The 17,195-nt window shown below is 35.5% G+C and overlaps 1 protein-coding gene and 1 long non-coding RNA gene across 2 annotated transcripts; one reads left to right on the forward strand and one right to left on the reverse strand.

Moving 5' to 3' along the window:
• The first annotated feature begins 1,757 nt into the window (after nt 1-1,757).
• On the forward strand, nt 1,758-3,276 carry LOC133520213 (uncharacterized). The gene is made up of 2 exons (XR_009799729.1): nt 1,758-2,000; nt 2,369-3,276. It is a non-coding gene; the product is annotated as an uncharacterized LOC133520213 (long non-coding RNA).
• A 313-nt stretch (nt 3,277-3,589) lies between these two features.
• Nucleotides 3,590-11,448, reverse strand: LOC133520212 (putative ATPase N2B). Its single transcript, XM_061854585.1, has 7 exons — nt 10,806-11,448; nt 8,644-8,832; nt 7,588-7,829; nt 6,901-7,075; nt 6,262-6,411; nt 5,122-5,241; nt 3,590-4,403 (listed from the first exon to the last, which is right to left on the reverse strand). Exons 1-7 carry the CDS (start codon nt 11,193-11,195, stop codon nt 4,278-4,280), a joined length of 1,392 nt encoding a protein of 463 aa, XP_061710569.1. The 5' UTR covers nt 11,196-11,448; the 3' UTR covers nt 3,590-4,277.
• Nucleotides 11,449-17,195: the final 5,747 nt, after the last annotated feature.

Raw genomic sequence — 17,195 nt, forward strand, 5'->3', positions numbered from 1 at the left:
GCAACGCATGACGAGTATGTCTCCAAGCGTAAAATTCCAGGGTTCAGAGTGTCATAAGCATACGTCGGGGTTTTCGGTGCGGGAATGTTTTCTTGTATTTATAACTTTGTCTATTGTAAAATAATTACCAAACTATGAATTAAAAATAGAAGGTAAGCTTCAAATGCGCTTAGAAATATTAAAATAGTATTGGTTTTTATAGTTTTAACCTGTTTTTTGGCTAGTGTAAAACATTCCCGCACCGAAAACCCCGACGTATGGTCATAAGGCAATGTTTCCATACATAGGCGCATGTTTGTCCCTGCTTTTATAGTTTCCAAGTTAGAATCCACACTATTCAATTAAACAACCACAAATAAAGGTCCAACAGGTTCTAGATTTCTACACAAATATCAAAATTGAAAGCGATTGCTTTTATAAGTAATAAATTTAAAATGGCGGCCGCTTTATTTTATAATTAGTCTCCTATGGTATAACTAGTGGTTAACTGCAATAGCCTTACTACTAGCAAAGATACATTGATTAAGATGTGTAAAATCTAAGAAATTTCGTGCTTCGAATTTGACAGGTAAACGAGATGGCGCTGTACAGCTCCATACATTTTGCGGTAACTGATTGTCAAAGTTAACCTTTGACAATGCAGTGACCGCAAAATACATGGCGCGTTACAGCGCCATCTGTTTTATGACGTGAGACTAAAGGGCACGTTTTTTTCTTAGACATAACTTCTCTATTACAATGAATTCTCTTTGCTGCTAATATTAGTGCCCTTTTAAAAGTAGGATAGAGACTAAACTAACTAGTAAGTAGTAACCAAAGTAGGTACACCTACCGTGACAAGTTTTTATTTCGCCATGTTGCGGATTTTAAATGGTACTAAATATATTTTACTAGAAGACTTTAACAACAGACGATGAAAGTCATTGAATGTCATCGATGATAACAAGAAAAGATTTCGCAATTATAAACGGTTTTGCCACAAAAGTTCCGAAAAAGGTTGTCCAAAAAAAATATCTACAGCAATAAAAGGACGTTGGATTGCATAGTATTCCAATAAACAACGTTTTGAAATAAGTCGTTGTCATGACACCTGCCATTGACATTTTATTTAGCTAGGTATACAATGAGGCACGCACATTATTGCCATATCTAAGCTGCTGGTGGCGACACTGTCTCAGGGAGAAACAGAATTTTGTTAGGCTTTAGCAAAGATAATTTGAAATGGAGGTGTATTGTCAAAGAAAACTTTGTAGCCAGAGCAAATTTACTACCATATTTCGACACATTATAACTTTTAGAACGCCTTTTGACTTTGATCCTTATTATTTAATGATATGTGTCTAATTTGTTAAATATTAAAAAGTGGCGCCATCTAATAGATCAAAGGCCAAAGGTATAGGTATGCGATGGTGTCATAACCTTTAGGTTGTGCCCGGTAAGATGACGCTACTTTTTGATATTTAACAAATTTAACACATATCAGTGAAAGAATAAGGATCAAAGTCAAATGGCGTTCTAAAAGTTGTAATGTGTCGAAAGATGGCAGTAAATTTACGTCGCTACAAAGTTTTCTTTGACAATACACTTCTATTTCAACTTTTCTTTGGTTTTAGGTAAGGTTACCACTAACACTATGACAATTGATATTTTTCTCTATTTACTACCAGTGGTAAATAGTTACTGAGAATAAAAATCGTTACCGTGACGAATGTGGTGGCTATCTCGGTTAACAGATGGGAAAATATTCCCAGTAGGGTGACGGCACCAGTAATGGACACGGCACCAATTATGGACATTTTTTTCGTTGATCGAATTTATTAAGCAACTGTCCCGACATTTTTCAACTGGCAACACTAAAGCATAACCAATAGACGTTTGAGCTGTCATTTTGACACACGTCACCAAAATCGGCCATTTTGTTCTTAGATGGCTGCGAAGTCAAAATTCGTTACGCGCGGTGGTAATAAAAATCCGTTTTTATTATTGAAATCGTTAAGGAGGTGAGTACATATTTTTGCATGGTGTTATCTTGTGTTGTGTTGTAATGAGATTTGATGTTATTTTTACTGAATAATACTATATAGCAAGTAATTTGAGCTAAATTGAATATGTCCAATCACAGCAATAACTTTTTTGTGGGGTTTGTTCATTACTGGATTCGATATTTTAGGAAATTCAGTAATGGACAAGTGTCCATGCTTAAGTTTTTTTTTACTTTTTTAGTTTATTGTATTAAATTATTTAATTCGTTGCACTAAACATTTGGGTTGAGTTGATTTTGTGACTGCTCTTTATTTTCCAATAATGGACGATGTCCATAACTGGGTATTTTTAGTTGTTCATAATTGGGTTCTTTGTTTCTTCTTAGATGGCACCGAAGAAAAATTATACCCCCGAACAAATGGGGAGAGCATTGGATGCTGTAAGGATGGGAGAAACTATAAGCATAGCTGCCCTCCGGTTTGGGGTTCCTCGAATAACCTTGCACAACAAGGTGACAGGCAAAAGTCCTGCAGTTTGTGCTATGGGGCCTCAAACTATCCTTACGGCAGAAGAAGAGGACATTCTGGTAAAATGGTTGGTCGCAATGAGTGAAAAGCACTTTCCCATAAATAGACAATTATTAACAGAGAGCGTGCAAAAAATTATATTAGATCAAGGGAAGGCCAATCCTTTTACAAATAACAAACCTGGAAAAAAGTGGTTTTCCTCATTTTTAAAACGTCATCCAGATATAACAGAAAAAACAGCACAAAATCTTTTGAAGTCGAGGGATGACGTTACCGAAGAAGGCATACGCAAATGGTTTAATGAAATAACGACATACATAGAAGGTGTAGGTTTAAAAGATGTTTTAGATGACCCTAGCCGGATATTTAATACCGACGAAAGCGCATTTTTTTTGTCACCAAAAGCAGGCCGAGTTCTGCTGAAATGTGATACTTCTTTTGATTATATTGTCAAACGTCCGTAGGTACAATAGCATGCCTAACAAGATATTAAGCTTTTTTGATAGTTTTTTTAATATTTTATATTGTGCTTTATGATTATTATATTGCTAAGATTCTAATTTCTTGCCTGATAGATCTCAGTTGATTAGTGTGTTACCAATTCTAAGCTGCAGCTGCTGGCAAAGAGGCAAAGCCTCAATAAATGTTTAAAAATTACTGAAAACCAGATGGTTGATTGAAAGTCTGATAGTATAACTTGGAAATCTAAGACTGATCATGTTGAAAGTTCAAATAGCGTTACCTAATAATAAAAGTTGATTTGTGACATCATTTGTTTCATTTATGTGTTCAATACAAAAGTGTCCAATAATGGATGTTCATAATTGGGTCCATGTCCATGACTGGGTGTCCATTACTGAATTTTTGATGTCCATCAATGGTGATTTCGTAAATTTCAATTTATATATTTTTTATTAATTATATATTAAACATACAGGATTTTCGGTTTTGTTTCAATATTCCTCATGTATTTGAGTGCCGAAAAAAAAATCACCATTTTTGTATCGTCAAAAAACATCCCATTTTTAAACGAAATTCTAATTTAGTGCGCTTAACATGTCCATGATTGGTGCCTTCACCCTAGCACCATATTTTTTGGAAACAATGAAAATTTATAATTGGGTGCGAGAATATTTCAAACTGGCCAAGAAATAGGTAAGAAGTAAACACTGAAATTATTTGAACATTTCTAAGCGCATTGGGACCTCACTACTTATTTTTAATTATATAGGGTTTTTATTTAGTCACCTGCCATAATTTACCTGCAAATTATATTGTAACGCCGTGTATGGTCCCATACTAAAAGTTATACTGAGCAACTTGTACTATGGGACCAACCCCGAAATTGCGAAAAAATAATTGACTCGCCCATACAAAATGTCAAGGTCAGACAGCCAAAATGTATGAAACAGACAATTTCTCGGTATGCTCAGTATGACCTATATATTCACCCCGTAAATTATTGCATGACTAAATTTACACTATGTATGAATCAGTTAGGTTGCCTATGTTTTTTAGGGTATTACTAAGAATCCGCTGTCCGTCCGTCTATCCGTCTGTCACCAGGCTGTATGTCAGAATAAACACACGAAATCATTTCCGCACCCAAAACCCCGGGGGCCTAGCCAAGATGACCATCATTGACAGAAAACACCAATTGAAACTTAATATATGGAAATAGTCACGCGAATCTGTCATCGCGATACATTTTTTATCTTCCTTTATCGATGTACGATTGTGATGTTGGCTAGGCCCCCAGGTGGGCCGCTAGCCGAGGTGGGAGCCCCACTTGTCCCAGTAGTCGTCGGTCTGCATCTCCATCAGCCGCGAGAGGCAGCGGTCCACCGCGAACATCTCCTCCTCGCCCGTGAAGATGGCCGCCCGGGCGTCCTCCTGGCACCGACAAATACACTTCCAATTAGCCTACTTTTCTCAGGATGATTCACAAGACATAAATAATAGTGCTTTTGGTTTTTACTAATAATGCAAGGTTTATATTGGTACACTTTTCATTTCAATTCATTTAATACGATATAAACGTACATGTCAAAAAACTACGTACAAAATAAAAAAATAAAAAATACACAAAACTAATTAAATCTAAACACACAACTAATTAATTAAAAGAATATATTATTATATTAATAAACAACAAATTGATTAAAAAAACGATTAAATTATTTTTTTAAACATATCAATTAAGTAATTAACGTTCATTTAAGTTCGATAACACCAGCTTTATCAATAAAGTATTTTTTCAATTATTTACAACTTTGCCTTTTTAACATAACTTTGCCCATAATGGCACATTAGGAGCGATATATCTAAAAACTACTGCAAATCAACCGTCATCATAAGATTTAATATAAAAATTAAATGAAACCAATGATAATTTGCACTATACAAACATAATGGTCTCCCAACCATCATACATTCTCTTGTAATTGTATATATCTTGTAACCTCAAAATCGTACTCAGGATGACAATTAGCCAAAATTTCATATCATATGGCACGACCACGAATATTGATGTTTCTGATAGTGATACCAATTCAAGAAAGGAACTACTAACAGTATCTTTATCCCATGGTGGTTAGTTAGCGTAACTTACCGAGTCCTTGGAGATCTTGAGATCGTCCATGAGCGCGCGGTCGGCGTCGCCGAGCTCCTCCACGGATGACACCTCGCGCGCGATCAGCTCAGCTGGCTCCACGTCCGCCGCGATCACTACCTGCAATTGAGAGCTTTTGTCAATTTAGTATATATGGACTTTTTTATTTACACGCCCGATGAAGGCCCCTAGGGCGTGTAAACAAAAAAGAAAGGAATGGAAAGATTCGCGCGCTTTTTCTTGCTTTGTCTTTGTGGCTCAGTTGAGCTACTGAGACCACAAACATAACCGTGGCTTCATCAACCAACTGGTTATGAAGCCACGGGACCAATGTTCTGAAAAGTGGCAAGTTCAACTCTTGCCCGAAGCGGTTATTTAGGTTTGCGCTAATTTTTCAGTATCAATGGAGCTCATAAGAGTATGTAAGCATGGAAATACCTGACGTACCACTTGTCATGAAACCTCAACGTGAAGGTCAGACTCTAGACGTTTTAAGTTTATAAACAAGCAACTGTGTATACGAACCTACGTTTTATAGGAAATATTTGCTAATAGTGCTCGCTGAGTATTAAGTCCACGACATCGTAAAACAAAACTTATAAATTAAAATTAAGTATTACCAATAGATTTTATCTAACAGTACAAAACCAATTTACAGATACATAAATAAGCACTAAAATATATAATGACGTCAACAGCTACGTACCATAACAGGGGAAAAACAGTAGGTAACATTTCAATTGAAGTTAAGTACGCGTCTGCGTTTAACTTCACAAAGTGTCGTAAAACATAATAATGGTCCGACACTGCACTAGTGACATATTATTTAACTTTAACTGACCAATATCTATTCATCCAACTTCTTCACATAAATCTTACGTAAAAGTAGTACTATTTTGTATCATTAAACATCTTACACACAGGTACTTCAACTAGCCGCCCAGCAGTCCGACTTATAAGTAAACTGCAAATAGCAAAAAGTTATTTAACACTTTTTTCTTTCTAATTATCTATATCTATTTAGCGTGATTAAACTGTATTCGCATTACTTCGCCTTAAGTAATACTTAAAAGATGTCGAGAACTAAAGCTCTTACCTCCTAGAGTCCGTCTAAGCTAACATTTATCATTATAAACGTACCCTAACTCTATTATCATAGAGCGTGTCTATGAGCGTGATGAAACGGCGCAGCTGCGAGCGGTGCCGCGCCAGCGACAGCTGCGGCAGCCGCCGCACGAACACCGTGTGGAAGGTCTTCGACAGCACCAGGTAGTCGCTGGCGCCTATTGGCTGGAAAACGGGAAAGATGTTTGCAACATTTCCTACTATCTAACTTTGCCCAGAGGTATAGTCTGTCTAAGCTAACTTTGCACCGACTTGAATAGTACAAAGCGAGAAGGAGAAAGTGGGACGTTTTGCCGGTTACGGTCACATTTGTGAAATGATAAACTGAAACTAGTAAAACTAAGATTGACGTGAACTAATTCACCGCCGAAAGGAACTGTTAAAAAATGAGAAAGTTATTTCTCACTCATGTAAACTTGAGGTTGCTCATAGTAGTCCATAACTTGGATTAATACGTAAGTAACCAAATAAACGCGAACGAAGTGGTGGGCAAAATAAAATTATAAGACTAATGAATGAGAATTATTTGAAGTAAACAAATAATGAGTACAAGTAGTGAGTAGGTACTAAACTATAAAAATGCCAGATTAAATTCCTCGCGCTTACTTCTGCGAAGTTCCTTCTGATACAAAATAAAACATAATATAACCTTACCCTGTCACAAAGCTCTTCAAACGTAGAATCTAACACGCCACCGCAAGACTTGGCGAACTTCACGTTCCTGCCCATAATGTTAATCACTCTCGGCCTGACGGTGTCCGTTTCCTTGGAGATCAGGAATTTGAATAAATTATCTACAGCGTTGCTTTCAGGCGTCAGTTCGCTATTTCTGAAAGATGAAATGGATTTTAAAATTTAATATAAAATAAACATTACTCGAGATAAGATATGAAAAGACTTGGGCACACGCTGTGGATATTTGGAGCATCCATTTAACTCAAATAGAATGTGATAAAATTGTCGTTGAAATACTTTACTTACATCCGTTGTTCCAGGAATTTATTATAAAAAATAGGTTTTCACAATAGCAACGCAAAAGTACTTAATATTTTCAACTTGGTGGGTACTATTCCTGATTAAAACTATTAATAAGTATAGTAACCAACAGAAACTCACCCTTAAATTGACAACGGGACTCAGAAGGCACATTACCCTTTACCGGTCTTTTTGTAATTGTTTCCGAAACAGAGTCGTTACGAGTAGCACTGTGGAATTTCGCGGAGGCTTGAACTCACGATCTTCCTCGTTTTGTGATAAATTTAAAGGTTAGCAGGCCATTTTCTCGTAGTTTACTAATGCTCATTTGACTCAAGTGTGTCGAAGATGGTAAGAAGTACTCACATAAAATATTTGCTGTACTTCGATCCAGAGCCTCTCAGCCTATAGTCGATTCCAGAATCCAGCTGCAACACTTGACAATGCGCTTTAAGCACCGGAATAAACGGCAGGAAGTTGCTCCTTTGCAACCCGTTCTTGTACAAGTCGTCGGGGCGACGGTTACTAGTCGCCACGACGACGCAACCGTTGTCGAACAGTTGCGTGAAGAGACGCTTCAGTATCATGGCGTCACCTATATCCGTAACCTGACGAAAAAATAGGTTTGGGTTATTTTCACTTAATTTAACAATACACAACAGTAGAATATCAATGTTTTCAACTTTGCCCATTTCACCGTAACTTTGCCCAGATCAATTTGTAGTAGGTACTTATTCCAAAAATGTCATTATTTTGAACACTGACATTTTAGCCAACCTTTAATGTTGTCGAAAATGGAATCAAAATGGAGTCAGCCACAATAGGCTTACAGTTCGTCCAGTTCAGTTCATCATTGACGATTTTTGACTATAAACATCATAATAACGTCTATGTCAATGTCTTACGGCCCACCAAACTAAGAGACACATTATAATTATAAAATGAAATGTAATACGGATCTGGTGTTGCAGGTGTCCATGGGCGGCGGTAATCGCTTACCATCAGGTGATCCGTCTGCTCGTTTGCCTCCTCTACCATAAAAAAATAAATTTATGGATTTATTATGATTATTGTTTAGCACTTATCTGAAACTCGTCGAAGCATATCAGCTACGATTCTTGAGTAATACCAGCTGTGAGCGGCGAGAAGGGATCATAGTGGGAGTCATCACGGAACGCGCAGGCTCCGCGCCCCGACTTGATCTTTAGCCCTCGATTCCATTTGAAATATCCAGCATCATGGCATTCATGGCACTTACCTGGAACTCATCAAAGCATATCAGCCACGATTCTTGAGTAAAATCAGCCGCAAGCGGTGGGATGGGATTATAGTGGGAGCCATCACGGAACGCGCTGGCGCTGCGCCCCGACTCGATCTTCAACTCGTGACTCCATCTGAAATATTTACGTTCATGGCACTTGCCTGGAACTCATCGAAGCATATCAGCCATGATTCCTGAGTAATATCCGCTGCGAGCGGCGGGATGGGATCATAGTGGGAGCCATCACGGAACGCGCTGGCGCCGCGCCCCGACTTGATCTTCAGTTCGTGGATGCGAGCGTGCACGTTGAGCATGAACGAGTTGAAGTGCACGCGGAGTTTGGATTCTATCTGAAATTATCATTTATTGCTTATGAAACTAAGTATCCTTGAATGAGGTCTAGTTGATATTGATTATATTTCAAATGCATAAGGTGAATGTGGGGAATGCTGGTTTGTAAAATTTATGGTTGGAAATACCGTTATAGGGCGAGAAATCTCGTATTTGAATACATACTTCGGTCAGGCATAGTCAGAAAGGAAGAGCTTCAATCCTTCTGCTCTACCGACCTGTAAGTGGAGTCTGTGTACGAGTGCAAGAGTTAAAAGCGACGAAAGAGCTTGTGGACAATCTTACCTGTTAGACTGATAGACCATTGTCATCCATACTATTTGGGAAAAAAAGGAATTAAAGAATCTACCCTACCGAAACCGAAACCCTACGATATTATTTTATTAGATACATGTTTGTCATTTGTTTTGCAACGTAAATAGTGTGTCAACCTGTTTAAATCAACATAGAGACTGGTCCAGATGTTACCTGTGTGTAAAGACCGATTTTGTGCACTAAATTCTGAATCCACAAAATTCAACAGGTATAATTTATAAATAGTGTCTAGTGTTAAAGAGAAGCGCTGGTGGCCTAGCGGTAAGAGCGTGCGACTTGCAATACGGAGGTCACGGGTTCAAACCCCGTCTCATGAGTTTTTCGGAACTTATGTACGAAATATCATTTGATATTCACCAATCGCTTTTCGGTAAAGGGAAACATCGTGAGGAAACCGGACTAATCCCAATAAGGCGTAGTTCACCCTCTGGGTTAAAAGGTCAGATGGCAGTCGCTTTCGTAAAAACTAGTGCCTACGCCAATTCTCGGGATCCGTTGCCAAGCGGACCCCAGACTCCCATGAGCCGTGGCAAATGCCGGGACAACGCCAGGAAGAAAGAAAAGAAGTGTCTAGTGTTAAAGATGCTTCATAAAAATCATAAACAAACAAATTGATAATATAATTTAAATTCAAAGTAACTATCCAGAAGAACCATAGGAAAGAGAAAACGTTTTTCTGGCTTTAAATATTTTCCATTCTCCATGATTTTTTAGTATGTTATTGACACAATGAATTTTTTTCAAAATCCTTTTTTTTCAAAATTTGTAAAGATTTTATTTTTGCAAAAAAGCGAAACCTGTAAACCTCGAATATATTATGCTGAAGTGATCAACATCAAAATCAAAGTGATTTATTAAGTGGAAAACGTTTTCTCCCAAAATAGAATTTCATAGAAAAATTACCGTTATTTCATTAGATTTGAAAAGAAAAGCTAGTCTTCCCTTAATGGATTTTCCTGAATTTTAGTTGCTTCATGAAATACACCACTACAAATAACTGAATTGAAATGGTCAATGAATAATTACATATTTAAACTATTAAACCACTGAAACCTAAACTTATTGAAAGTTTTTATTCACCACTGTTTGAAAAACTAATTTTAAAGTAAAACTACATTATAATTATCACTAGATTTAAACATTAACTTTACACCAGGAAATCAGTGACATGCTAAGTCAAAAAGGCATTGTAGTTTCCAATTTAAGTTTGCAGTACAAAACCCTAAATTGTTCTCAGAACTTTTACCTTTTATCAAAACTGTTTATAATTTTATTATGTTACAAATAAACAAAATGTTATATAAATACATACAAATAAACAAATATTCATACTAAAATATATTGCGATAACCAGGAAAGGATAATTAGTAAAATTTAATTTTACTGTTCAAAATAACTCAAAAAAAGAAAACCTAAAATAAGTTTTTGTGAATAAAATTATAAAAGCTCTTACACACTACAGAGCTTGACACATCTCTGGTGGAAAACCAGTCATTAAGTATTTGTTACTAACATCCTATTTGCCTTAGCATGTGACCCGTGGAACATGAAACGGTACAATCTAGAACTTACTGGACTCATCTAGATGTAGGACAGATGGATGATTAATGATTACACTATGATAGAGCTGATTGTTACAAATTGGGACAATTCTTACAGGCACAGTTTCATAGAACAAATCCATGAGCATGGTCTTGCCTCCACCGACGCTCCCATATATGTACAGGCCTTGAGGTGCGATTATTTTGTTTGGTTCCTTCTTTTTAAAGAAATTGAATAGGGATGTTTGCATTTGAAGCGCAGGCCCTTGGAAGGAGGTAACATCTTGATACAGTTGCTGTAAGTGCCGCACCACAGTTTCCTGGTGTTCATCTTTACTCAGCGAGCCGCTGGCGACTCGAGCCTCGTACACGCTCAAGGGGCCTTCTCCGCTAGCGGTTTGTGCTTGTGGCTCCGTCGACAACCACAGGCATTGACTACAATGCTTCCAGTGATGCTTTATGGCAGAAACTAAAATAGACTGACTCTTGAACATCGCCATCGTCATCTGCTCGAGCGGTATGAGGAAGTCTCTATCACATTATATAAGTTGCGAGAGTTATTGCATAGCTGAATCACCGTGCACGACCATGACATTGTGATCACACAAGACTACTAATAAAATATCATTGCTTATTGCTATGTTCAATGACGAAATTAATTCGATACTTAAAATGAACCTAAGAGCATGCTATATTCTTCTTTTTTATTTATAAAATCGAATGAACTGAATGGACAGAACAAGAAAATAAGTGACAAATGTCATAGTCATATGTCAACGTCAATATCAGCTGACTGAAAAGCTATGTTCCAAATCACTAACTAGAATAATGTATTATTTAATTTTTTCCTCATTATTACAGCAACTGAGAATTTGGTATATTTATGGTATGAAACAAAATGAAAAAATTTGATAAATAAAATAATAACCTAGCAGTGTAGATAAATTCATTTATTTCTTACTATATAATAAATAATACAACAATACGCTTCATCTTAGAATGATTTGGACCCAAGTTAGTGAGATTTAGATTATTTGAGACATTGTAAGAAACGTGGGCAAATAGAAAATAAATTGACGTTTTTTCTACATTTTCAGAAATGAATTTAAGGTAAAGTATACCCGGGTAAAGTGCCAATTTACACCCACACTTCCCGATAACAGGCCCGAATCCAGTCCCGATTTTGGGCTGATAATCGTTTTCCGTTTCACGGAATATCAGCACATCGTTAATAATATTGGAAATGTAAAAAATACTTTATATCTAATTGCCAAAAATGTTGTGTTTCATATTTTTACATATGAACCATTTTTTTTTACATTTCAAATATTTATACTTTGTGCTGATATTTTGGTGAAACGGAAAATATTATTTCTCGGGCCCGAAATCGGGTCTGATATCATGCCTGATAAAGTGTGGATGTAATTGGCACTTAATGTATACCTACCCGGTTAAGACAGGACTATATTTCGGCGAGTTAGAAAGGCGTCACAAAAAAAAAAAACTCATTTCTCAGTAACTTCTACTTCCCAGCGTTGAATGCAAATGATAAAGAAATAAACCGGCCACGAGCATGTCGGGCCACGCTCAAAGTAGGGTTCCGTAGTTACTCTTCCGTCACAATAAGCTAAGCTTAAATTATGGTAGATTGTTAACCAAGGGATGAACTGTGGGTGTAGGTCTTTTTACTATGAAGGGGAAACTTTTTGCGATAACTCAAAAACAGCTAAACTGATCATATCCGCTATAGTTTTCATTTAATGTCTTCCTTAAGCTCTACTTCCAAGATTTTTTTTTCATATTTTTTGGACCTAAGGTTCAAAAGTTAGAGGGGGGGGGACACATTTTTTTTTTCTTTCGGAGCAATTATCTCCGAATATATTCACTTTATCAAGAAATGTTTGTTGAAGACCCCTATTAGTTTTGAAAGACCTTTCCAACGATATCCCACACTGTAGGGTTGAAGCAAAAAAAAATGTTCACCCCCACTTTACGTGTAGGTATTGTACGACTTTGTCGGCTTTATTGATTTATATATCCATGCCAAATTTCAGCTTTCTAGCACTAACGACCACGGAGCAAGGCCTCGGACAGACAGACAGACAGACAGACAGACGGACATGGCGAAACTATAAGGGTTCCTAGTTGACTACGGAACCCTAAAAAATAAGCGTTTATTATTCATTCACTTAATGCCCCTTAATAAAATAGTTTGGGACGAGTTATATACACTCAAAGTTGAATTAATTTTTTTCAAACCGAAAACCTTCATGGACTAATTACTAATTCTAACTCTAAAGCAAGGAGAATAATTTGCATACGTTGAAAAAATCTGGTTTTTTCATTAAAGTTCACCTTTTTCACACTTTTTTTGTGTGAGACGACTTCCACGACTGAGCAGTTACTACAATATGGCAATGGGGGCGAGATATTTTTTTTTATTACATTTATATGTTATAGGTATACATAATTTATGTGATTTGCATTAATTACATTTTAAACTCTAACTTTGAAACAAAGCACCAAACTACAAACAAAATTTTTGAAGTAAGTCATTAGAAAATTACTTAAATAATGTGTAGACATAGACATGCCATGTTAAACTTATAATCCCCTTTTTTGTGTCTTGGGTCAAAAATGCGAAATGCACAAACTCAACGGCCTCCTAGCCTAAGATAAGATAAGAAGCCTACGAAGCATTTTAAATGGTTTACATTTTCTAAATCACAACCCTTGCAAGTTATTTTTGGCTGTTGGTTTTTTTTTTTAGATTGACTTGAAGATTATTGGTTTCCATCCAAACATTAACATTATGAAACACATTATTGATTTCAGCCACATAATCTCCAGTCTCGCCTTTTTTTATGAATAATTATCACGCAAACGCAAACAGGAATATGTTATGTTTAGTTATAAGAGGTAAATCATTAGTATAAATTTGAAAAAGCAATGGATCAAGAATTCTGCCTTGTGGTACTCCATACATTACTTTTCTATATTCCGATCTGTAGCTATTAAAAGTATTACTGTTTTGGCAATGCGCTTGTATTTCAGTACAGTGATATCGGTTTTCGAGGTATGACTTTAACCATGAGTAACAATTTCCTCTTATCCCGCAAGCATATAAGTTGTCCAGAAGCCTCTTATGACACACTTGATCGACAGCTTTAGACACGTCCATAAAGAAAAAGATTCAGGAACCCTGTCATTTGTATATTGAGTAACAATTTTAATTAGCTCATATACAGCTAGAGATGTGGTTTTACTTGCTCGAAAGCCAAATTGTGCATTGGTGAGTAGGTATATTATTATTTATTAAAGAATTCAATTTAACCTCTGATAAACTATTTTTTCTTCTTGAAAACACAGGAATAAGGGCAATATTGGTCTATAAATATCCATATTAAAAGATTTACCTTTTTTTAAGAATTTGTCTAATAATGATCCCTTCGAGTCAATATTATAAAACCAAGCTCATGTTTAAGCGCTTAATTGTTACACAAACTCACTGGTTAATTATCCCGTGTAGTCATAGTATTTTTTGCACTGGGTACATAAAGTACTATAATATAACATCTTTAATTATAGTATATTTATGTATGTTTATTACCGTTAGTATATATTATTTATCGCTATAGGTATTGCTGGTGTTAAGTTACTTATTCTGTTTTATTGTTTGATGCCTGCACCTACCACTGTTTCTGTTTAGCTTGATGGTAGAGAATGCCTTTAGGCGTTAAGTTAGCCATTTGTACTTTATTTATTATATTGCGCAATAAAGTTTAAATACATAAATAATTATATTAGGCAGGTATTATATATTTTGATTATACATTGCTTACTCGTTTTCTTCTACAATATCGCCTTTCGTTTAGGATTATTTACTTATCAACGTAATATCACAGATAATAACTTTGTTATTGTCCCAAGTAGTTTTGGCAATCAAATTCAATACAAATGTTTACTTACACTAAGCGCCAAAGCAAACAGCGTAGCAAGTAAAGTAACCTTTCCCTTAGAGGTTAAATCTGTGAAGCGGGCCATGACCTATTCGTGTGGACAGGACCTAGGTATATAGTGCTTGACGCTAGGGACGCTTGCACTCACAAGTGCTTGCACAAGGAGTTTTATTTCTATGACACTTTGTACCTTGCCACAGCAGGAATGTCATAATATTGTCACTGTGAAACTGTGATACAGTAATAACCTTTCTTGACCGATCATTGAAATTAAAAAAAAATGTCTTTAAAATAATATATCGGTTACAAACAGGCAGACAACCGATATTTTTGTAAGCGGTTACTGGCTGTAGACTCTTAACTCTAGGCTCTAGGCACTGTATACTTGCAATTGGACGTAGTTAAAGGAAAAGGATTCAATCCACAGCGAGATGAGCAAAAGTTATGGAGGTTTAAAGTTAGAAATGGTATTCCTCATTACTGATTCACTTTTCCCATAATACTTATTTGGATGAAACATGAGTTTTGACGTGTTTTAAGATTCTGTACATAAACGATTTAGTTTAATGTCGTATTTCTTGAGATATTTAACTAAATGTGGGGTTGGATCCATTTTGAGAAAATACTTTTTCCATGTAACCTTTTTCATTTTAAATAGGCAATAAGGATCCATCCCAATAAATTGGAAAAAAAACGAGAAAATCACCAAGAAAAGATAAAAAACTTTATTAAAAAAACAATGCAATAGCTTATCAAAGTATTGAGTATTAACAAAATTGAGATCACTTCTGTTTAACGATAATAAAAGCCTCTTATAATCACAAATCGTTTTTTTTATTTTTTTTATTAGCCTATTTGTGTGTCCCACTGCTGGGCAAAGGCCTCCCCTCTAGCTTTCCAATCCTGGTCCAAGTCCCGCTGAAACGCATCACTAATTGTTTACATTATAAAAAAAATTTTAGGACATAAATCAAAATACCATTTTTGAACAATATTTCCCATGACATACCAAACTCATCACATATTAATCTTTTGTAAAACTAATGGAAAATGAATATTTAATAGTTAATACCAAAGTAATTGTAGATTAAAAGATATATAACTATATTAGAACAGAACTTTAATAATTTATCTTATAAGTCGGAAGAAGTTTTGATGGACTCAACCAAAATAGCTTTTACTCACCATTTTTGTCGTTACAAATCCACAGGCCTGTCTTTCGCGACAATGCACAGCATGACGCAATAGCAAAATCAGTTTTTTTAGTTACAAAAATGATAGGTAAAGTTTCAAAATTATAATTACTATAACATTTTTAATACCAGCAACGTATAAACGAAATTAATACTAAAAGCAATTTTTTTTATGAACAATATAATTAACATGGATCGTTATTAAAATTTAGCATTGTATTGCCATTTTAAATATAAAAAAAATCCCTATAACGTATTTATGTAAACTGGATCTTTTCCGTTGATTAATTTGCCACTATGAAACTATACCTGGAGTAAATTATCAAAAAAGATCCAAGTAACTTAAATCGACTTTGATGTTTGACGCTGAATATAAGAACAAGTTAATTTAAACCTGCAAAAATGATTCAAACAGTTTGAATGATTTCTGTTATTTTTTCCTCATCTATTTCCCAGATAGCAGATCACCTTGCAGCAAATATGATTTTTCTTTGATTATAAATTGCTACGTCAAATGTAACAAGGCAAGCTTGTATCAATCTTGGAGCAACTTATAAATTTGATATATAATGCTTCAAATATGTTGCAGTATTGTCGCAATCTTGCATTTTATTTCATGTTTCGAATATAATCTTTCAAAATGGCTGCAAACTTTGAAGATACTGCAAGTTGCAAATATGATTTTTGACATTTGTTTCAAAGTTTCTACAAATTTTGTTTATATTTCAATTTGCAAAGATGGTCTTTCAAGTTTGTTTTATAATTGCTGCAAGCTTTGCTGTGACTTCAAGTTGCAAACATGATATTATTATTATTTTTATAGTTGCTGCAAGCTTTGACGTTTTTTCAAGTGGCAAGCATGATATTTCAAAGTTGCTGCAAACTTTGCTGATATGTTAATTTGCAAAAATGATCTTTCAAATTTATTTTAAAGCTACTGCAAACTTTGGTGTAACGTCAAACTGCAAGCTTAATAAAAAAAAATTTCTAAATTGCTGCAAACTTTGATGATGTTTCAAGTATGAAAGTTGATTTTTCTACTCGTCGACTGTAATGGTTGAATTAAGATTTCTTATACAAAACTATAATTGCATATTTTTCATATATGGACTCCCAACTCAAGTGTACAAAATTTTTTCGATACGCTGTAATCAACTATAAAAAAAAAATAGACCAATCACGTGCCGCCGCGCTCCCATAGAACGGGGGACGGGCGGGCAGAGGCTCGCGCGTTTTTGTCTTTTGTACTACTTACCAATTTTCATTACTTATTTAGGTTTTATAGTAAAAGAAATACTATTTTTATTAGCTCGTAGAATAAGTATTGTATACAATAGTGATATAATCAGGCTTT

The sequence above is a fragment of the Cydia pomonella genome, chromosome 7, assembly GCF_033807575.1.
Source record: "Cydia pomonella isolate Wapato2018A chromosome 7, ilCydPomo1, whole genome shotgun sequence".
Classification (NCBI taxonomy): domain Eukaryota; kingdom Metazoa; phylum Arthropoda; class Insecta; order Lepidoptera; family Tortricidae; genus Cydia; species Cydia pomonella.

Bases quoted from the DNA above. Each gene is read 5' to 3' on its own strand.
- LOC133520212 (XM_061854585.1), bottom strand. From the start codon at position 11,195: ATGACGATGGCGATGTTCAAGAGTCAGTCTATTTTAGTTTCTGCCATA. The intron at 7,830-8,643 runs GCAAGTGCCATG...TTTTTTCGTCAG, and splicing joins TATGCTTCGATGAGTTCCAG to GTTACGGATATAGGTGACGC. The intron at 5,242-6,261 runs GTACGTTTATAA...TCTCAATTGCAG, and splicing joins TCTATGATAATAGAGTTAGG to GTAGTGATCGCGGCGGACGT.